Raw genomic sequence first — 23,676 nt, 5'->3', positions numbered from 1 at the left:
ACCTCACAATCTAGCTCGTTATGGCCTTGCACCTTATCGTCTGCCTGCAGCGCACCTTCCCTGTAGCACCTTATTCTGCATTCTGTTATTGTTTTCCCTTGTTCTACCTCAATGTACAGCTACAATGAACTGATCTGTGTGGATGGCACGCAAAACAAATATTTTCACTGGACATGTGGCAATAATTAACCAAGTTGCCATTTATTTATTTAATTTACCAATCTTGTTACCCAGGATTCTTAGATTAAAAAGGTTAAAATTTATAATGCAAGGTTTTAAAATTGTAGGTATGTTAAAGGTGTCAAGTGTAAAGGTGTCTGCAGCAGGGAGGTGTATGGACATTCCCTGCAGCATCAGCAGCAGAGCAGTGGCCGGCTCTCCCCGGCGGTAGCGAAACGCCGGGTGCCGACGGGCGCTCCCGGCCACCGTACGCGCGGGGAAGATGGCGGCGGCGGAGCCGCAGGCCCGCTTCGGGCAGTCGGTGAAAGGTTTGTTGTCGGAGAAAGTCTCCGCCTGCACCACGGACGTGATCGCGCTCACCAAGCAGATCCTGAAGGGTTCCCGCAGCTCCGAGGTACGGGCGGGGCGTCGGGAAAATAGGATGGCCGGCAGGAAATAACCGCCGGTCCCTCCCCTTTAAGGGTCAGGTTTGTGGCTCCGGGTCCCATCCCCGCCCCCCCCCCCCACCGCCCCATCCCAATCTTCCCCCCCCCCCCCCGGTCCCGGGTCCCATCCCCGCCCCCCCCCCCCCCACCGCCCCATCCCAATCTTCCCCCCCCCCCCCCGGTCCCGGGTCCCATCCCCGCCCCCCCCCCACCGCCCCATCCCAATCTTACCCCCCCCCCCCGGTCCCGGGTCCCATCCCCGCCCCCCCCCCACCGCCCCATCCCAATCTTACCCCCCCCCCCCCGGTCCCGGGTCCCATCCCCGCCCCCCCCCCCCCACCGCCCCATCCCAATCTTACCCCCCCCCCCCCCCGGTCCCGGGTCCCATCCCCGCCCCCCCCCCACCGCCCCATCCCAATCTTACCCCCCCCCGGTCCCGGGTCCCATCCCCGCCCCCCCCCCACCGCCCCATCCCAATCTTCCCCCCCCCCCCCGGTCCCGGGTCCCATCCCCATCCCCGCCCCCCCCCCCCACCGCCCCATCCCAATCTTACCCCCCCCCCCCGGTCCCGGGTCCCATCCCCACCCCCCCCATTCCCCCTCTTCCCCCCCTGGTCCCGAGTCCCATCCCCACCCCCCCATTCCCCCTCTTCCCCCCCCCCCCCCCAGTCCCGGGTCCCATCCCCACCCCCCCCAACCCCCCCCCCCCACCCTGGGTCCCTTCCCCGTCCCCCTCCCCTCCCCAGTCCCCATCCCTATCCTCACCCCCACATCTGCTCCCCCCCCCCCACCCATCCCAGATTCCCAAAACCCCATTCCCTCTCCACCTACCCCACCCCTGGTCCGGGTCCTCACCCCCCGTCCCGTCCCGGGTACCCCCCACCCCTCCCCCCGCCCATCCCCCCCACCCCCTTCCCAGGTCCCCACCCTTCCCTTCCCCATCCCCCCCACCCCCTTCCCAGGTCCCCACCCTTCCCCTCCCCCCACCAACCCCTTTCCCCACCCCTCCCCCCACCAACCCCTTCCCAACCCTCACCCTGCTCCCCCCCACCCATCTCCCCCCATCCTTGGTCCCCAAACCCCCCCCCCCCATCCCCAACCCTCCCCGGTTCCCCCCACCCCCACATATCCCCACACCTGTGCCACCCTCCCAGTCTTGGGTCACCCACCTATTCCCAAACCCCACCTCTGGTCTCCAGTCCCCCACCCTCCCCCACCCACACCCAGGGTTGGGGCTCAGTCATGGCCCCTGGCCCCCATCCCCAGTCCCCCACTCCCCCATCCCCCACCCCACCCCCAGAAATGCGGCTTGTCCCTGGCCTCGGCCCCCACACCTCATCCCCACTCCCCCCGCTTACCCTCCATCCCCAGTCCCCTGGCATTGGCCCCAGGGTTGGGACTGTGTCCCACTTGCCCAGACTCTGATACCCCCACAGCCCCCTGTCCGCCCCTCAGCCTCACTCCACAGGCACCCTGTCCCCACTTGCCCATCCCACTCCCCCCCCCCCCCACACCATCTAACCACTTCCCCTCTCTCCCCTCATCTCCTCTGTCCTACCCACTCCATCTCCCCCTCACCCGGCCCCCACCCACAGCTCTTATCTGGTTACCAGTGGATAAAATCTTTCTCATAAACAAACTGGTTCATTTGTCCGCTGTGTCAGTGAGCTTCACCAAGCTTATGGAGTGCACACACAGATGTAAGGGCACAGTAGCATGGACTGGGATTGAATCGACTTGTCACCAAGTCACACATCTTGGATACAGGCCCTTTGGCCCAACTCATCCATGCCAAGCAAGGTGCCCATTTGGCCCATATCCCTCTAAACGCCTCCTATCCATGAATTTATTCAAATGTCTTTTAAATGTTGTTATTACTGCCCTGTACCATCTGTGGGAGGAAAGGACTTGTCGATGTTTCAAGTTGAAACCCTGCATCAATCCTTTTCAACCTGAATCTCTTTCCTCCCACAAATGTTGCTCGACCTGCTGAGTTCCTCCAGCAGATTGTTTGTTGCTCCAGATTCCAGCGTCTGCAGTCTCTTGTGTCTGCCTTGGACCTTCCTCTGGCGTCCCATTCCATCTCCGCACTACCTTCTGCATGAAGAAGTTGTACCAGTATACTGAGATACAGTGAAAAGGTTTTGTTTTGCATGCCATCCAGACAGATCATTCCATAGATAAAATACATCGAGATTGTACAAAAGGAAAATACAATGCAAGATATAATATTACAATTACAGAGCAAGTGCAGTGCAGCTAGACAAATAAGATGCAAGGGCTATGACGAGGTAGATTAGGAGATCAAGAGTTCATCTTTAGTGTATGAGAGGTCCATTCAAGAGTCTGATAACAGTGGGATAGAAGTTGTCCTTGAGCCTGGTGGTACATGCTCTCAAGCTTTTGTATCTTGTGCCTGATGGGAGAAGGGAGCATGTCCGAGGTGGGAGAGATCCTTGACCATGCTGGCTGCTTTACTGAGGCAGTGAGAAGTGTAGACAGAATCCATGGAGGGCAAGCTGGTTTGCATGATGGACTAGGCTGTGTTCACAACTCTGTGCAATTTCTTGTGGTCTTGGGCAGAGCAGTTGCCGTGCCAAGGTGTGATGCAAGTGTCACACTTCTTTGCCATGTAGAAGGAGGCCATTTGACCCATCTGATCTTTGCTGGTTCCTAGAGCAATGCTATTCGCCCACTTATTGCCCTGTAACCTCTTTTTCTCAAGCACGCCCATTAACATCCTCTCGATTCTCCCACTTACACTTGAGGTCAAGTACAGTCACCAACGGGATGTGGGAGCAAACTGGAGCACCCGGAGCAAACTTGGGGAGAATGTGGAAACTCCATGCAGACGTGGAGTTTCCACATCCCTGTCAGGATCAAACCTGGGTTGCTGGAGCTGAGAGGCTGGTAGCTAGAAGCCTGGATTGATGATTTGAAGATATGAGTTTGACTCCCACCTTGGCTGTGGGGGAATTTAATTTTAAATAATCTGGATTCTTTTTTAAAGAGAACCCAGTATTAATTGTCATGAAACTATCTAATTGTTATAAAAAAAAGAACAGCTTTACCAAACAAAACTACATGAAAATCAAGAAGGTAGCGTCAGCAATCATCTTTAGTGTGAAGAAAGCCTATCAGTTGTGTAATTCCTGCTCAGTTTGTATCTGACTCTAAACGTTGTTGACCTTGAGTGGCTTGTGAAATTGCTCTGAAAGTTGATCAATGCTTGCCTTGCTGGCTTGACTCTGCCGGGCAATGCTGAGAGGGTGATACACTGGTGGAGATGTCATCTCTCAGATAGAACACTGAATCAGTGCATATCAAATGGATATAAACAATCTCGCTATTTTGGAGAGAAGTGGACATCATTTTGTATGCACTTATTAAATCAACATCACAAAATAAAATCTGTGGAAGAGCAAGTCCTTCTGTCCTTCAAATAAAAGCAGCGAATGCTTGAAATACTCAGGAGATCAGGCAGCATCTGAGGTGGTACTAACAGAATTAACAGTACAATTCTTATGAATACTCATTGACCTGAAGTGTTAATTGTGTTTCCCTGTTCACTGAAGCTGACTCATGGCAGCCTCTTTATTTCACGGCAATGAGATGAGGTGAGATAGAAGTATGTTTAGAGCTTTTAAAAAAAAACTTCTGGAAGAATTCGGCAAATCAGGCGGCATCTGAGGAGGCACAATCCAGCGAGCCCCACACTCACATTTACTTCCTGTTATCCCTGATCAGGGACTTGATCTGAAATATTGACTATTCCTTCATCTCCACAGATACTGCTTGACCTGCTGAGTTCTTCCACAAGTTTATATTTTGCTCAAAGTGACCAGCCAGATAACAGTCAGAGGTGCTGTCTTTCAGATGGGGCATTAATCTGAGGTTACTTGTACCTTCTTAGATTGGTATCAAAGATCCTATGATAATATTTAATTGAGGTATGGGCAGTTTTGTCCAATATGGGTAAAAGAGATATGGGCAGTACCTTGGCCAATATTTATCTTTCAGTCAACAGCTGTAAAACATAGATGCATAAGAGACTGTAGATGCTGGAATCTGGAGCACTTTGAGTTTCTGGATAATGGTAACCCAGGACGTTGATGATGTGGGATCTTCTGATAGTAGTATGGTTGAACGTCAGGTTAGGTGGCTAGAGTTGGTCATTCCTGGCATGTGTAGCATTAAATATTACTTGTCACATATCAGCCTATGCCTGAATGTTGTCTAGGTCTTGGACTGCTTCATTTGCTGAGGAGTTACTAATGGAATTGAACATTATGCAGCAATCGGTGAACGTCCCCACTTCTGACCTTATGCTGGAAGGAAAGTTATTAATGAAGCTGCTGAAGGTGGTTGGGCCTAGGACCCTGCCCTGAGGAGCTTCTGGTGAGATGTTCTGGAAGTGGGGTGATTGACCTCCAACTAGCAGAACCATTCTCCTTTGTGTGAGGCATAGCTCCAACCCTTAGTGTTTTGCCCCTTGATACCTAGTGGCTTCACTTTAACCACAGCTCCTTGATACCACACTCCGTTGAATGTTGCATTGATTTTAAGGGTGGCTGTGCACACCCCGCCTCTGGAGTTGTGTGTGTTTCATGTTTGGATCAAGGCTGTGCTGATGTCTGGTGTCGAGTGGTTCTGGTAAAACCTACACAAGGTGTCGTTGAGTGAGTTATTGGAGAATTGTCTTCAGCTGAAATTGAGGAAGACCTTTTTTTGTTCTTGTCAGTTCTGAAGTGGCTGATAAGGCCATGTCGGAACCACAGACTCTTCCATGGATGGGGCAGGAGGTACCTGACAGGGTGGGTAGTTTGTGAGGTGTTACACTCCTTCACCCACTTTCACAGGGCTTCTGTCTGCACCTGATCACCATCCCGAATCCTCTTCCTCCTCTATTGTGAGCAGTCATGGGCCGGAGATTCCCAAAAATCATGGGGATGTTACATTTTTTTTCCAGAGAGACTTTTAGCACACCCACAAATCTTTTCCTCTGTACACTTGGTAATCTCTTCCCGTGACCGAGCTCAGAGGAAAAAAGGTATCTGTTTTGGGAGTCTGGTGTTGGGCATGTAAACAAGTGCCTGCTGATAGCACTGTCAACGATGCCTTCCGTCACTTGGGTAATGATTGAGAGTAGACTGAGTGGTAGAACTAAACGGAGGTGAATAACAGCACAAATTATGTGATTGGTGTTTTCCATGTATCAGCCACCATTTAATATTATCTTTACACTGCTATAGTGAGGTAGAGGTTCATCTTCTGTTGCTAACACTAGCACAGATGCTGCTGCATCAGCCATCAACTACAATTGGTATTGGTACTGGTTTATTATTGTCACTTGTACCGAGGTACAGTGAAAAACTTGTCTTGCATACCGATCGTACAGGTCAATTCATTACACAGTGCAGTTACATTGGGTTAGTACAGAATGCATTGATGTAGTACAGGTAAAAACAATAACAGTACAGAGTAAAGTGTCACAGCTACAGAGGAAGTGCAGTGCAATAAGGTGCAAGGTCACAACAAGGTAGATCGTGAGGTCAGAGTCCATCTTATTGTATAGGGGAACCTTTAAATAGTCTTATCACAGTGGGGTAGAAGCTGTCCTTAAGTCTGGTGGTACGTGCCCTCAGGCTCTTGTATCTTGTACCTGATGGAGTAGAAGAGAAGAGAGAATGACCCAGTGGGTGGGGTTTTTGAATTTGCTGGTGTCTTCACTAAGGCAGCGAGAGGTAAAGACAGAGTCCAAGGAGGAGAGGCTGTGATGTGTTGGGCTGTGTCCACAACTCTCTGCAGTTTCTTGCGGTCCTGGGCAGAGCACTTGCCCTACCAAGCCGTGATACATCCAGATAGCATGCTTTCTATCGTGCATTGATAGAAGTTGGTGAGAGTCAACGGGGACAATCTCATCAGGAGAGTACAAAGGGTAGTCAAGCTGTGGTGTTTATTCACTGCTTAATTCTAAAGAGCAGTTCCTTTCTACCCGTAGTTTTCCCCTGTTCTTTGGGACTTTACCTTAACAACTTTGTACAAGTGTTGCTGTGTGCTGCAAGTCTGGCCTGGATTGTCAATAGAAGCGTTGAGCTTCTTGCAACAACGTTGAACCTCTTAAAGACACCACAAGGGTAAGTCTTCCCAGCCAGCTCCTTGCATGCAACCTGGAACCACAGTGTATCCACACCTTGTGGGCTGCTCTGAATTGCACCATGATTGGCACCTGTGAACAGACTCTTGGCTTCTCTACCAAGAGTCAGGACTGGTTTGATGAGAATGACCAAGAGATCAAGAAGCCAATTAATTGCCAACATAAGGCACTCCTGGATTGGAAGCGCTACCATTCCTGAAGGGCAAATGAACCGCTCTACAGACACCTGAAGACCAAGCAGAGAACCCCTGACCTAACAAACAAGTGGAGGATGGAGAGAGCACAGGAAGCTCAGCAGCTCTCTGAGATGTTTGGTTTCTTCAGCGCTATTGAGGTCATCTGTGGCCCAAACACCCACGGCTTCAACTCGCTGACAGCTAAGAAAGGAAATGAATTCATCAGAGACACAGACCGTCAGTGTCTGGAAGGAATACTTCATAGGCCTACTTGGCCATAACACTGTCTGTGATGTGAGTACCTTTGACTCCATCCTACAGGAACCTATTTGGTCCAGCCTTGCCCTGATCAACAAGAAGTCCATCATGGGCTCATCACTTCCAGTCCATCTTCACGGTGCATTGCTTCAGGAAGGCTCGCGACCCGGGTTCAATTCCGGCTGCTGTCTGTAAGGAGTTTGTATGTTCTCCCTGTGTCTGCATGGGTTTCCTCCGGGTGCTCGGGTTTCCTCCCACATTCCAAAGACATACAGGTTAGGAAGTTGTGGGCATGCTATGTTGGTGCTGGAAGCGTGGCGACACTTGTGGGCTGACCCCCAGAACACTCTACGCAAAGATGCATTTCACTGTGTGTTTCGATGTACATGTGACTAATAAAGATATCTTATCTAAGCATATTGTCAAGGGTACCGCCACCCTGGCCATTCCTTTTTCTCTCTTCTAACTTCTAGAAAATACAGGAGCTTGAAAACCCAGACAACCAGACTCAAGAACAGCTTCTTCCCCACTGCTGTCAGACTCCTGACCCAATCACCTCTCTCACATCCCCTTCCCAGTGGAGCTGTCACGTTCTCGAACCCTTAATTCTACGTCTTCCGTTATTGTCACTTTAGCATTTCTTTTCACACTACTTCAGTTTGCACCACTTCACTTTGCACCATTCTGTTGTTCTGCAGTTGTCTCTGTATTTATGTTATTATTTATTATTACCATGCATTGTGTTTGAGCTTCTCCTGAGCAAGGAATTTCATTGCAGCCTGGTGTGTGTGACAATAAACTAATTGGAATCTGAAGTTGAAAAGACTATATCCTAACTAAAGAAGTAACAAGGTCTTGGGAGCAAACAGGGTTTGTACTGAAGTCCTAGAACTTAGTGGTGAAGAGTGTCAGTCATGACTCCCAATCTTGTTGTCTGCATCCATGTTGGTACCATTTTTACGATAAGACGACCAGCTGAGACCCTACCTGCCCTCTCGATTCTGTGTAGCTTTTCAATGAAAAATTAAGTGTCTTTTTGAACTGTTATCATGAATAATCCCATGTTCTTATGGACATAACATTTCCCCAATGTACTGTGTTTAAACAAGTAAATTTTGAGTTGATTTTTTTCCATTGCAGCTCCTTGGTCAGGCAGCTAGAAACATGGTGATGCAAGAGGACTCCATACTACACTCTGAGGATGTAAGTACTTAATGTGATAACTCCATTTCTCTCTCTACAGATGCTGCCTGACCTGCTATTTGCAGCATTCCCTGGAACACACTCCTAGAAATGTTGCTGTAATAACTTTGACTGTCCTCATTGTTTACCTCACAACTGCTTCTTGCAGTGTGACAGAACTACAGTATTTGTACTAGTTTTACCTCATTGAAAAGCACTCTCTCTCTTCTGAGTCAGAAGATCATAAGTTCCAGTTCCAGTTATAGTTCCACTCCAGAGCCAAAACTGGGACACACGTCCCTAGGAGGGAATGCTGTAGTGTTGAAGTTTTAAACTGAGGCCCTTTTTTAGGTCTCATGGATGTGCTCAAAAGGTTCCACTACAGTATAACTCCAGTAGTCCGGCACATTGGGGACTTTGCTGAACTAGCAGATTTTCCAGACTATTGGATGTTATTATATCAATACCCCAACACACATTCACTTCTTAAATGTTACACTATATTATCATAAGTTTCCCAGTGAAGCTGCTAAGTTTCAAGGGAGTGTGGGAACCGGGGCCTTGTGATGGAAGGGGAGCACAGCACATTTTACCTGATAATTGGTTTATTGTGGTCGCATGTCAATTGTTGTCATCCATTTTGCTTTCAAGTGGACAGTTTGGAAATTCTTAAAGGAGCAGGCACCACAAATCCACAGCTCACGGAATTGATGCTCAGCCTTCAATTAATTCTCATTAACAACAAAATTAAACTCTCTCACCATTTATATCAGTCCCATTCCAATTTTTAAGTTTGTTGTCGAATCATTTGGAAGTGTAATGTAGGATATCTGGAAGCTCCCACTAACACGGACCAGATAACTCACTTTTCATGTTGTTGTTTGAGGGATAATGACCAAGACGCACAGGATAACTTGCCTGCTCTTCAAAATACTGTAAAACTGATAGTTCACTATCTGGCCATTTGGAATTCCCAATGATGTGGCATCTGCCTCACTGTAGAAAGCATCCTATCCGGATGCATTACGGCTTGGTATGGCAACTGCTCTGCCTGAGGCCGCAAGAAACTGCAGAGAGTTGTGGACACAGCTCAGCACATCACAGAAATGAGCCTCCCCTCCATTGACTTTGCCTACACTTCTCGCTGCCTCGGCAAAGAAGCCAACATAATCAAAGGCCCCCTCCCACCCCAGACATTCTCTTCTCCCCCCTCCCATCGGGCAGAAGATACAAAAGCCTGAAAGCAATTACCACAGGGCTCAAGGACAGCTTCTATCCCGCTGTTATAAGACTATTGAACAGCCCTCTTGTTTTATAAGATAGACTCTTGACCTCACAATCTACCTCATTATGGCCTTGCACCTTATTGTCTGCCTGCACTGCACTTTCTCTGTACCTGTAACACTATATTCTGCATTCTGTTATTGCTTTTCCCTTGTACTACTTCAATGTATTGATGTGAGGAATTGATCTGTACGGATGGCATGTAAAACAAAGTTTTTCACTGTACCTTGGTACATATGACAATAATAAACCAGTTTACCCATCCTCCAGAAATAGCGTCATAATAACAAACAGCAAGCAAGCCTGCAAGGATAACCGACTTCTCATGGGTTTGCTATTATGAGTAATTGATAGACAAGATAGTCTTTAGGAACATCAACAGCCAGGTGCTCTAAAACTGCCCATATATAGATAGAGCCCTGGTAGCTATCACTTATTGCTTACATTTGTACGTATCAAAAGATCGACAGGTATAAAATAACTGGCTTGCTCAAAATAATGGATAAAAGTTCAAATTAGTTATACTATAGCATAGAAGTTGTACAATGAAGAAAGATTTTTAATTATATCGTATCTTTCACAATGTTAGGGCATTGCAGAAAACCATTAGGTGCTATTTACAGTGTAGGTACTGTTATAATGGGGGGATATATGCTAGGCAGTTTATACACAGCAAGTTCATCAAAACAGCATTGTAGAAATGATTGGGTCAGGGTGGCGTTGGTTGGGAATGGATTTAGCAAGCCCATTGGAGAATATGCCCCAATCTGCTGTTTTTAAAAAAAAATACAGTAATCAAAAGGTCTATACTTTCTGTGACTCCCATTTCACTATTCTTGCTGATATTTTGATGTCTTCACACCTACCATAATGTTTTCAATATTTTCTCCTTGTTTTGGGCAGAGCCTACGTAAAATGTCAATTATAACAACACATCTTCAGTACCAGTAAGTATTATTCCTTTACTTTTCTTGTTCCTATCTTTCCCCTACTTCATCCCATCCCAGTGTGAATTTACATCCCGAAACATCCGGTGTGGTCATCGATGCAGGCCTTAGGAATATGCCCAGGTTATTTTTAAGACACTTTAGCTCAATGTGAGAAACCATGGTTGGAGAAATTTTAGAGCAGCATTGCTGGATCCTGGAAGCCTGCATGTCTGGGGGAGGAAAATAGTAAGAAAATTGCCATTAAATTAGACTAAATGTTAATTAACTATTCATTCTAACTATAGAGAAATTTATCAATATAAAATGTGAAAATATTTTAACCAACAATGATCAATATGATTTTAATTGTAAATGTATTTGAAAATGAGCTAGTTTTAAACCCTGCTAAATTAAGGGAAGTACCTAGAAAATGTTTCTTTTAGGTGTGAATCAGGCATTGATGCTCTTTTGTTAACATGGTCTTCTGTAAGTTTTGCTCTCTGCAGCTCTGAGAGATGAATTAAAACTAAGGAAAGCCTGGATAGGCTATACAGGGGACTGGTTTCTGTTAGCCAAGAGGTTAATAAACAATGAGTATAGATTTAATGTAGTTGGTGTGAACGTTATAAGGGAGTTGGGGAAACATATTCTAACCAAAGAGCGGTCGGTGTCTGAAAGGAGGATGAAGAAAGAAATCTTCGCTCCATAAAATGTGACTGGATGAACACTTAGTCTAAAGAGCTGGGAAACAAGAGGTGGGAACTGGGATTAGTTTTACAAGTCTTTTTTTTGGCTGAAAATTATGTCCACTTGGTTGACTCCTGTGCTGTACTTAAACAGCATTACTGCTGATTTCTTTAAGGCCAGTGTACAGTTACTCCTTCCAATATATGGAAGAATGGTTTACTTTATCACGTATTGAGAAGAAAATAGATAAAACTAAAATTATTTTTAGTAAAATGTATTTCATGCCTGCAACAAAATATACAATGCCCTAAGTTTCTTTCTTCTTTTACAGACAAGAAGCTATACAGAAAAAGTAAGTATTCCCTGCACTGTTGTTGGTCTGAACTTGCTGGGAAGGTGGAATCAGGTTGACTGGTGCAGATATTGCTTCCTTCTATGTTGTAAATTCCAATGATTTTAATTGGTGTAATTGTTACTATTTCTCCCTTTCTTTAAATGTTTCTGTTCACTTTAATGTGACTTAGAGCATTGTGCTCACATGGAGATTAAGGCACACTAGAACATCAGTCATATGGCCTTTGCAGCCGACAAGTTAAAGAGAAAGATGGTCTGCCTCCATCTATCATTCACCTGCCACAGTTTTCCAACCCTGCTGCCTTCCCCACCCTGGCACTACCTGCCTGTAATCTTACACCCCTCCTCAGTCCTCCAATCACCTCGGAATCCATTCTTGTCCTCTCCTTCTCTTTATACTGGCTATCTTGCCTCTCCACTCTCAGTCCTGATGCAGGGTTTCGACCCGAAACGTCAACACTTCCTATCCTCCCACAGCTGCTGCTCGACCTGCTGAGTTCTTTCAGCAGATTGTTTGTTACAAAGAAGAAGAATTTTGCAAGTTTTAGTGAGGTCTCCTCTCATTCATCTAGACTCCAGAGAGTACAGTCCCAATCCTACCATTTGTGGAACCAGTCTAGTGAATCTTTGCTGCATTACCTCTCTGGCAAGTACATTCTTTCTTGGATATGGTGACCAAAACTGTACACAATACTCCAGGTGCAGTCTCACCAACACTCAGGATTACATACCACTTGCCGCCTTAATCGCTTGCTCATCTTGGCCTTCAGTGACTTGTGTACAAGCACACCCAGGTCCCTTTGATCATCAACACTGCCCAATCTCTCATTATCACAAAGCTTCGGCTTTTCTCATGTGCACCAGAGTGGATGACTTCACGTATTTTGCACATTATGTTCCATCTGCCATGTTCTCAGCCACTTACTCAGCTAGTGCACCTCCCTTCAAGCCTCTTTGAATCCCCCCCTATATCCACAATTACACCCAGTTTAGTATCAGCAGGAAATTTGGGAATGTGACATTTTATACACTCAGCCGAATTATTGACATAGATCGTAAGGACTGGGGCTCAAGTGCTGATCCCTATGGTACCCCATTAGTCACAGTCTACCAGCTTGTATTAATTCGCCCCCTTTGCTTTCTGTCCATTAACCAATTCCCAATCCATGTCAGTACATTACCTACCCCAATTCCACATGCTCTAACATTGTTAACCAATCTACTGCACGGGACACTATCAGAAGCCTTCCAGAAATCCGAATACACTACATCCACCAGTTCTCCCTTGCTATTCTACCAGTCAAAGAACTCAAATATATCAGTCAAATATGACTTTTCTCTTCATAAATCCATGTTACTCTGCTTAATCCTATTATTCTTTTCAAGGTGTGTTGCTATTGCATCCTTCCTTTTTGATTTCAGCATTTTCCCTACCACTAGCCTTGGGCTGATAGGTTGGTAGTTCTGTTTTTTCTCTCTCCTCTGTTTGATAGCCTCCAATACACAGGAGAAGTTTCAAAATCCGATGATAACAGGGCATCCACCGCTAAACCCACCTCTTTGAAAACGTAGTGGTGTAAATCAGCAGGTCTGTGGGATTTGTCAAGCTTCAAGCTCACCATACTCTAGTCCTCAACATAAGATGCTGCCATTGGGCCTACTGAGCCTATACTCACTCTTGGAACATTCCCGTTGGTCCCATTCCTCCACTTATTTCCCTATAAACTATTCTCTCTCTCTCATGCCCATCAACTCCCTCCCAATTCTCCAGCCTCCCACTTAACTCTAGGGGTAATCGACAGTACCCAGTTAACCTACCAGTATGTCTTTGGGATGTGGAAGGAAACCGAAGCATCCAGGAGAAACCCAGTTAGTCGCAGACAGACAGCACCTGAGGTCAACATCGAACCTGGGTCACTGGAACTGTGCTGTCCTGTTGAGTCCATCAGCATCAGAAAAGTGACTGTAATATCAGAACATAGAACAGTACAGCACAGGAACAGGCCCTTTGGCCCACGATGTTGTACTGAACTAATTAAACTAGTGATTAAATGCCTAACTAAACTAATCCCTTCTGCCTACACAAGGTCCATACCCCTCCATTCTCTGTACATCCATGTGCCTATCTAAGAGCCTCTTAAACACCTCTATTGTATTTGCCTCCACCATCACCCCTGGCAGCACATTCCAGGCACTTACCACTCTTTGTGTCAAATAAAAAAAAACATTGCCCCACACATCTCCTTTAAATTTATTGTCCTTTTTGACATTTGTCTGTCCTTCATGTCTTGGAGACCTTAACTGGAATGTTGTAAAGCTAGGAAGAGGTCAGCACAGTTTACTGGTTGACCTTCTATTCCAGATTTATAGTTCAGGTTATTTTCACATTTTTCAACATAGTGAAAGATCCTTGAAGCTTCATGGCAGTGCAGATAAGGAAGGGAACATGCTGATGGCCAGCCAGAGAGGAGCAAGCATCTGGTGGCCAACAGATTGATGTTCCTTCCCCACACCACCACCCTCACTCCCCCCCCCCCCCCCCCCCCCCCACTGTGCATGAGGGAGGGAAGGTCATCCCACAGGTGTCTTATCACCATCATAACACTTTGTTCCAAAGCTTTTCATTTGTGATTCACACTCGCGCAAGATGTTCCAAACATGCTCAAACTTTGCATATGCTCTTCAGCTGTTGAGAGACGTGCTCATTCATGTGTTGCGCGTGCTTTAAAAATCGCACTATTTATATCCGCAACCACAATATCAACAATTTGCATCGTTTTTAACATTTTAACAGTCTCGTAGGAGAATTATCAAATAAATTTTGATATTGAGCCACAAAAAATGTTAGATCATAGTACAAAAAGCTTGGTCAAAGGTTTTAAGGAATATCTTAAAGGAGAGGTGCGAGGTTCGGGGAGGGAATTCCAGAACAAAAGACCTAGGTATCTGAAAACACAGCCAGCAGTGGCAGAGTGATTAAAATACAAAACAGGACATAAAATGCTGGAAATGTTCAGCTGCTCAGGCAGCATATGTGGAGAGAGAGTAAAACAGTTAATGTTTCAGATTGATGATCAGAAGTGATTAAAGTAGGAGATGTGCAGGAGTACAGAGAATGTGGAGGGTTGTAGAGCTGGGAAGGTGAAGCAGTGAGGATGATCTGAATGCAATCTAATGTTATATGAGGTAGGTCAAACACGTCTGGTGCTTTACCCATGTTCCATTCACTGTATAAAGTGTCTGCATTCCTTGATAGAACACTGGCCATTGAGCTGCATCTTTATTATTACAGAAGATGTCACATCTCTCTTGCAGACAGAACAGATGAGGGAAAATTGACAACTCATTGTAATGGTGATTAAAGTATACTAGAGACAGAAATAACTTATCTCTTACCATTCTTGTTTACTGTGGTTTATTATAATGTAAAAAAAAAACTAACACAGTTGAACCAGTAGGAACAACCAAAACTTTTAGCAAGACTTTTGACAAGGTTCCATTTGGCGAGCTGGTCAAGGTAAAAGCTCATTGAATCCAACATTAGCAAGGTGGCAAGAAGCAAAGATGACTAGGTGTTTTGTGAATGGAAGGCTTGTATTGGGGCATCCCACAGCCCTTGGTACTCAGTACCTTTATCTTTGGATGTATTAATAATTTAGACTCAATATGTAGGGAGCAGATAAAGGTTTGCAGATGATACAAAAAATGGCATGTGGTTGACAGTGAGAACAAAAGCTTTCATCGTGATCTGGTCAAAAGAACAGAATATTGCTGTATGGAATTTAGTGAAGTGTGTGGTAATGCACTTAGGAAGGTGAAATAAGATGAAGCGGAGTATAGAATAAATGGGAGGATGTTGAATGACTGGAAGAACAGAAGGACAACACAGAACATTTCTACAGACCGTTGAAGGTGGCAGGACAAGCCAGATGGTTAGAAAGGCATAAAGGATGTTTTTGTCCCTAAGCCAAGTCATATAAATGTCTGCAACAAAAGTTAGATTGCAGCTTGAGTACTGTGCACGGTTCTGGTCACTGCATCATAGGAAAGACGTGATTCTGCTGGAGAGAGTACAGAGGAGGTTTTTGACCACGGTGCCGGGCATGACAAATTCTAGCTGTCAGAAGAGATTGGATAGGCTGAGGTTGTTTTCTATGGAACAGAGGAGGCTGAGGAAAGACTTAAATGAGGTGCATAAAATTATGAGGTTCCTACATAGAGTAAATAGGAAGGACGCACTTGCCCTAGTAAAGAGGTTGAAAACCGAGGGTGTAGATTTAAAGTCATTGGTGATGGGATTAGAGATGAGGAAAATATTTTTCACCCAGAGAATGATCGGGGTTGTGGAACTCGCTGCCTGAGAGGTTGTGGAATCAGAAACTCTCATCGCAGTTTGAGCGTACTTGGATATGTCACCACAGGCCAAGGACCCAGTGCTGGAAGGTGGGATTAGCCTGTATAGCTTTTTTTCAACTGGCAGGGATATAATGGGCTGAAAGCCCTTCATAGAGTCAGAATTGTACAGCATGAAAACAGGCCATTTGGCCCAACACATCCATGCAACCAATGGGCACCCTTTCATATCAACACCATCTCCCTGTACTTGGTCTGTGGCATTCTGTGCCTAGGCAATTTAACTGCTCATCTAAGTACTTTTTAAATGGTGTTAGTGACCCAGCTTCAACTACACTCACAGATCCATGTTTGATCCTGACCTGAGGGTGGGAATAAAGGGATCCTGTTCTGGTTGGCTGCCGGTTACCAGAGATGTTCTGCAGGGGTTGGTGTTGGGGCTGCTTCTTTTAAATTGTACATCAATAATTTGGATTATGGAGTAACTGGTTTTGTGGCTAAGTTTGCAGATGACACCAAGATAGGTGGAGGACTAGGGAGTATTGAAGAAACAGCAAGGTTGCAGAGAAACTTAGATAGTTTAGGAGTATGGGCAAAGAAATGGCAGATGAGATTCAATGTTGAGAAATGTGCAGTTGTACACTTTGGAAGAAGAAATAAATAGGCAGATTATTATCTAGATGAGGAGAAAATTCAAAGTGCAGAAGTACAAAGGGACTTGGGGGTCCTCGTGCAGGATACCCTAAAGGTTAACCACCAGGATGGATCGGCGGTTTAAAAAAAAGCGAATGCGATGTTGACATTCATTCCGAGAGGTATAACGTATAAAAGTAAGGAAATGTTGATGAGGCTCTATGGGGCACTGGTGAGACCTCATTTGGAATATTGTGTGCAGTTTTGGGCCCCTTATCTTAGGAAGGATGTACTGATGTTGGAGAGGGTTCAGAGAAGATTTACAAGGATGACTCCCGGAATGAAAGGGCTGACATACGATGAGCGTTTGTCAGCTCTTGGACTGTACTCACTGGAGTACAGAAGAATGAGAGGGGACCTCATAGAAACATTTTGAATGTTGAAAGGACTGGACAGAGTAGATGTGGCTAAGCTGTTTCCCATGGTGGGTGAGTCCAGGACTAGAGGGCACAGTCTTAGAATTAGAGGGTACTGGTTTAAAACAGAAATGAGAAATTTCTTTAGCCAGAGGGTAATGAATTTATGGAATTCTTTGCCACATACAACTGTGGAGGCCCGATCACTGGGGGCGTTTAAGGAGGAGATTGATAGGTGTCTAATTAGTCAAGGTATCAAAGGATATGGGAATAAGGCCGGAAATTGGGACTAGATAGGAATAGTTTTAGTTTAACTCATGGAGCAGACTCAATGGGCTGAATGGCCTACTTCTGCTCCTTTGTCTTGGGATCTTGTGATTTGACCTCTGGTGCTGTCTGTGTAGAGTTTGCATGATCATCGGCAGATGGAGTTCAACCTGGAAAAGTGTGAAGTGATACGCTTCGGGAGATCGAATTCGAAGGCAGAATACAAGGTTAGTGGCAGGACTCTTAGCAGTGTGGAGGAACGGAGGGATCTTGGGGTCCATGTCCATAGATCCCTCAAGGTTGCCGTGCAGGTTGATAGGGTTGTTAAGGAGGCGTATGGAGTGTTGGCCTTCATTAGTCGGGGTATTGAGTTCGAGCCGTGAGGTGATGTTGCAGCTCTGTAGAACTCTGGTTAGACCACACTTGGAATGTTGTGTTCAGTTCTGGTCACCTCATTATAAGAAGGATGTGGAAGCTTTAGAGAGGGTGCAGAGGAGATTTACCAGGATGCTGCCTGGATTGGAGAGCATGTCTTATGAGGATAGGTTGAGTGAGCTAGGGCTTTTCTCTTTGGTGGAGGAGGAGGATGAGAGGTGAATTGATAGAGGTGTACAAGATGATAAGGGGCATAGGTCGAGTGGACAGTCAGAGATTTTTTCCCAGGGCGAAAATGGCTAACACAAGGGGGCATAATTTTAAGGTGATTGGAGGAAGGTATAAGGGGGATGTCAGGGGTAAGTTTTTTACGCAGACAGTGGTGGGTGTGTGGAACGCACTGCTTGCAGAGGTTGTGGGGGCAGATATATTAGGGACATTTAAGAGACTCTTAGATAGACATGTGAATGAAAGAGAAATGGGAGGGAAGGGTTAGATAGATATTAGAGCGGGATAAAATGTCGGCACAACATTGTGGGCCAGAGGTTGTTCTATGTACCCTCCCACCAGTGCAATCCAGGTACTTACCTCTCATATCCCCTGTAAATCTCTCTCCTCTTTACTCTAAATCTATGTTCTCTTGTTTTATCTACTCCTAATATGGTACCTTTTAGTTAGTTATTACACATTGAACCAACACAGCGATTGCCAGCAGAGCAGTCCCATTCCCCTCTTATTTCCCTGTACCCCTGCAGCTTATTCTCTCTCACATTATCATCAATTCCCCCTTGATTCTTTGCCACTTACCTAAAGTAGGGGATGATTCACAGTAGCCAGTTAGCCTGCCAAGGTATCTTTGGGATGTGGGAGGAAACTGGAACCCACACAGCCACAGGAAGATCATGCAAACTCCACACAGACAGCACCAGAGGTCGGGTCAAGATCAAACTTGGATCTGTGAGGTCTTTAATTTCCAGCAACTGCAGTATTTTGTTCTTGCAGAACATTACCTTTGTTACTACATACATAAAAGATTTTTGTTCAAACATGAAGCAAGTGCTTCACTTATTCATTTCATCATCTGTACAATCAATAATGTAAAATTAAATCAAAGAGGAAAGGAGGATGGTGTTATTTGTTTAAGCATTGGATGGTTACTGTAAATCCAGATTACCAGATTAAATGTAATTGGATCTTTTTCTCTCTCAATTAACAGCGTTGAACTTTCTACAAACCTTCAGGACCAACTGAAGCATCTCTTAAAGTGAACTGGAAGATGGCAAGATAATATTACTCCCTGATGAAGCCCTGGGTGGAAGGTGGGGGGGTGGAAAATGGGTGGGTGGGGTGGGGGGAAAGAGAGTGTTGTCTGAGCTCTCGATACAGCAAGGATCATGAATGTTAACACACCTTCATTAAGCTTTCACGAGCAGCATCCAGATCCTTCTCAAGTGTGCTGCTTGGACCTGGTGCTGATAAGAAGCACACGGCAGCTTCTGTTCTTGAGGAACACATATGTGGTCATGGGGCATTGGAAAAGTTGACTGTGTAAATAGTAACTTAAAGCGGCAATATTGTCGATGGTTCATTGTGTTGCTGGGTCGGTGTTTGGCGGGAAGTGTTGCTGTTGTCGTGTCAAGGGTGATGCTTAAAACACGTTTGTGTTTTTTAATAATTATATTTGCAATACCAGTACTAAATTCTGTGTTATCTTCAATGGCTGAATCCATTATCATCGGTCGAAATTGACTGTTGTATTGTCAGGCCACTGGTCTAACTTCCATTGACCTATCTGGCAGTCTTAGCCTGGAATAAGACGAGAATTAATTTGTAGTTAATTGGATATTTTCTGTGTCCCAGCAACACACAGTTGGCTATGTATCAATGCTATGCTGTTAATGTGTATGGTCAAATCTCCATGTGAAATCATGAGTTTAACTTGAACTCAACAGGTACAATATTGTATTTAATATTTATTGGAATCAATTTTGATGCTATATTGTAAAGGAAGCTTTGGAAGTTTATTACACTTACTGTGTATAAAACTCACTGTTGCATAGTTACATCTGTCTCTTCAATGGATGTGTTGCTTACATTTCACAACATCCTTCAGCTGAAGCTGAGAGCTCTCCCTCCTGAGGGATTTATTGGCAGATTTTTGTTCTAATCGCTGTCTCTGTATGTGTCCGTCCTTTCTCATTCTTGGTGTTGACCCTTCCAGCCGCAGACAGGAAGTGTTTACGAGGCACCAAGTGAACAAGGCTGCTTGATGTTATATTGCTGCAACTATTTTGCCTGAGGCCAGTTAGAACTGGTGGCAGGTGCTCATCAACCTGTAGACTGATGTTGGAACTGAGCAGAGGTCGACAATGTGGTCCATACAGGGAGGCTTTGACCGGAGTGTCTCTGCTGTCTGGGATCTTTACCTCGTATATTCCCGCATCCTTCCTGTTGGATTTGGCAAAAGGCTTAAGACAACTAAAGTTAGGGAATAGAGGACAGCCTTGTCTAACAGGATTTGAGTGGGGAGCTTTGTGTTTCCCACCCATTAATTTGGACACCATTGCTGATGTCTGTAGAGCATAGTTTTCAATTGTGGACTCCCTCCCCAAGCCCCATTTTGGAGATAATGTCTGTCATGTACATGTATGATAGAATGTCAAAGACCTTGTGGTCCAAGCTAAGCAAACGTCCTACACATAGGTGATGGTATCTGAGTAATGTTATTAAAGACCTTCCTGCTGGGTACAAACCAGGTGAATCGACAGCCCCAGAAAAGACAAAAGTTAATTGGTGATGCTCGTGGACAGAACCTCATCATCCACATTATGCAGGTTGGAAGACTACTAAACCCCTGGTTCCCTGATGCACTGGTGGGAAGCAGTAAAAGCAAACATCATGAGGTCCATCTTGCCTCTCCACTCTGTCCTGATGCAGGGTATTGACCCGGACCATTGACAATTCCTTTCCCCCTGACAAATGCTGCTCGACCTGCCGAGTTCTTCCAGTAGATAGTTGGTTGCTCCAGACTCCAGCATCTGCAGTCTCTTGTGTCTCCATCATGGGGTTCTTCCACCTCAGAAGTTTTCAGAGAGAGAGTTCACCAATTTATGATCCCTTCCCCTTCTGTTTGTAAATGTGAGTGATGGTGCCCTTGTGGATTTTGATGTGCTGCCAGCAAGAGAAACAGTGCCATACACTTCCAGGTCTGGCTGGATTCTGACACATGCAGCCAAGTACAACTCAGCTGGTAAGACATCACTTCCAAGAGTTTATTCATTCTGGAGGAACGGGTGGACCTTGTCAGCTCATCCAGGGTCAATGACTGCTTCAGACTTGTTATCTGAAAAGTCTGAGGTAGAAGATGGAAAGCTGTGCTGTCTGTGGCCTTGATGTTATAGAGCCAGGCATAGAAAGATCTGCAGGTCCTTAAACATATCAAGCTGTAAGCTTGATAACAAAATATCAAAAAAAAACTGCTGGAGGGACTCAGCAGGTCATGCAGCATCTGTAGAGGTAAGGAGATTGTCGATATTTCGGGATGAGACCCTGCACCAACCCAAAAGTATACTTTATCTGTAACATTTACAAATACATAATACAGTAGTTCATATATCCCAGCACTTGAGGCACCAATTGCCCTCATTTGGCTCTCTTGGTTAAGCCATATTGTTTAAATGCCTGACAGCAGATTCCCAAAACAGATACTCTGTTCTGAGCTCTGTCCAAGGGAAGAGATTACCAGGTGGACAGGAGATCCAAAGATGCTCGATGCAGGGTCTCAACCTGGAATGTCAACCATCCCTTTGCCTCCTCAGATGCTGTCTGAGTGGCTCCAGCTGTTTGTTTTTAGCTCCACATTCCAGCATCTGCAGTCTCTTGTGTCTCCAAGCTATAAGGATGCTATTAAGTCATCTTCTCCCTTCAGACTTCTGATCACAGGTTTCTTTCCGTGAACCTTTTGGAAGAAGAAACACAAGGATGTCTCATCCTGCTCCATGGAGCAGACCCTAGATCAGAAGATGATCTTGCAGGTCCCCAGGGCAGGGAGCGAGGTTTGCTGGATCTTTACTTCCTGGATTTCCTCCTCAACATCCACCCCCATCAGTGACAGAAGGAACAGACTCTGCAGGCTTTTCTTGAGTCATCACATTTCCCTCTGATTCTCTCCTCCTGTTTTGCCCAAAGGATTTATTGTTCCAAGTAATCTCTCTACACAAATGAATCCAGTTACAGGTCAGCAGCCGTTTTCCCTCAGAGACTGTGGTGTGAAAGGTCATGGCTGTCATGTGACACCAAGTACTAGTTGAAAGCGACACCACTGTCCATCAAGGTTTGGCTCCACCCACTCATTAGTACACACTCTTGGCCATTGGTCCCCGTGCACACATTTTGAACCTGGCCATGACCTATTGGACCTGTTGAATTACCTGAGCTAGCTCCACCCAGCTCCCCAGCACTATAAAGAATGCCACGTGTGCGTGGCTCTTCCTCTTTTTGATTGCTGCAGGAGTCAAAACCACGCTGAGGGACCACTGGAAAGAGTGTGCGCTTTCACAGGGGTTTAGGAGCATCCTAAGTAGATTCCCGGTAGCGTAGAGCCAATGCTTGTCCAGATTCAGGGGGTTCAGGCACTGTATTGTGTTTTCCCTGATCGTTTGTAACTAGTTTGCTCTGTGTGTGCGTGCGTGCGCACACTTCACCCCCGTTGCGACTCCCCTCATGTTTCGCGATCACCCGTGTGCGAGTGTGCATCCGTTCCCGTTCATTCTGTTCTCGCATTTGTCTTTGTTAATAAATCCTTTTCCAAAATCCAAAGACTGTGTCCAGAGTCCTCTACCTAGGAGAACCTTTTCTCACAACAGAGACCATCACAACAGAGTCCAACCTTTCCCCCAGCACTGAGTTTTCTTCCCACTTCCCATCAGTTTCCTGCAGAATGGACCCCTTCTCCGAGTAGAGGGGTCGGTAATGTGGGAAGTACTGAGGTTAATGGCTGTATAAAGTAAGTAATTACAAACTATGAAATCTGGGACCTGTCACACAGTGCTGGATATGTGCCAAATCCTGAAGGCTAAAAACTTTGTTGTTGATTTTGATGTATAAAACATAACTTTGATGTATAAAAAACTGTTTGATCATGCCACTGGTTTAAACCGAAGACCAGATTTGGAACATGCTTCCTGAGAAGATGGAGAAGGCAGAGACACTCACAACATTTAAGAAGCATCTCGATGAGCTGAGCTCATCATCTGAATACTGTTCTCCAGTGCCTTTTATACCACCCAACCACTATGTCAGAGACACGTTTATCCAGTACTTTCTTGAATTCATAGCATTATCTGGTGTTGGTGTTGCACTTTGGAAGGTCAAATGTAAGGGGAAGGTATACACTTCAATTCCGGCCACTGTTTGTATGTTTTTCTCTGTGGGTTTCCTCCGGGTGCTCCGGTTTCCTCCCACGTTCCAAAGACATACGGGTTAGGAAGTTGTGGGCATGCTATGTTAGCACCGGAAGCGTGGCGATGCTTGCGGGCTGCCCCCAGAACACTCTATGCAAAAGATGCATTTCACTGTGTGTTTCGATGTACGTGTGACTAATAAAGATATCTTAATCTTAACAGCATTGATGTACGGAGGGATCTAGGGGTCCAACCTCATACCTTCCTGAAAGTGGTCACACAAGTAGATAGGGTAGGAAAGAAGCCATATGGCATGCTTGCCTTCATTGGTCAGGACATTGAGTATAAGAGTCAGGAAGTCATGTTGCAACTGTATTAAACTTTGGTTCGGCTGCACTTGAAGTATTGTGTGAAATTCTGGTCGCCCCATCACAGGAAGGATAGCTTTATACCAGCAGGATAGAAGCTGTCCTTGAGCCTGGTGGGACATGCCTGCAGGCTTTTGTATCTTCTGCCTGATTGGGGGGGGGGGGGGGGGATGAAGGGAGAATATCCAGTGTGCATGGGGTCTTTGATGATGTTGGCTACTTTAGCAAGGC

At 45.7% G+C, this 23,676-nt stretch overlaps 1 protein-coding gene across 2 annotated transcripts; it reads left to right on the top strand.

Annotated features, from left to right (window-relative positions):
* Window positions 1-306: 306 nt before the first annotated feature.
* On the top strand, window positions 307-22,487 carry borcs7 (BLOC-1 related complex subunit 7). Of its 2 annotated transcripts, XM_052027242.1 has the most exons (6): window positions 307-574; window positions 8,336-8,398; window positions 10,565-10,608; window positions 11,609-11,629; window positions 17,438-17,527; window positions 18,892-18,986. In XM_052027242.1, exons 1-5 carry the CDS (start codon window positions 443-445, stop codon window positions 17,487-17,489), a joined length of 312 nt encoding a protein of 103 aa, XP_051883202.1. In that variant the 5' UTR covers window positions 307-442; the 3' UTR covers window positions 17,490-17,527; window positions 18,892-18,986. The 2 variants fall into 2 exon arrangements, with proteins under 2 accessions (XP_051883202.1, XP_051883201.1); XM_052027241.1 differs by lacking the exon at window positions 17,438-17,527 and having other exon boundaries at window positions 321-574; window positions 18,892-22,487.
* Window positions 22,488-23,676: the final 1,189 nt, after the last annotated feature.

The sequence above is a fragment of the Pristis pectinata genome, chromosome 12 (genome assembly GCF_009764475.1).
Source record: "Pristis pectinata isolate sPriPec2 chromosome 12, sPriPec2.1.pri, whole genome shotgun sequence".
In the NCBI taxonomy this organism is placed as follows: domain Eukaryota; kingdom Metazoa; phylum Chordata; class Chondrichthyes; order Rhinopristiformes; family Pristidae; genus Pristis; species Pristis pectinata.
This window is presented reverse-complemented; position numbering and strand designations above follow the sequence as displayed.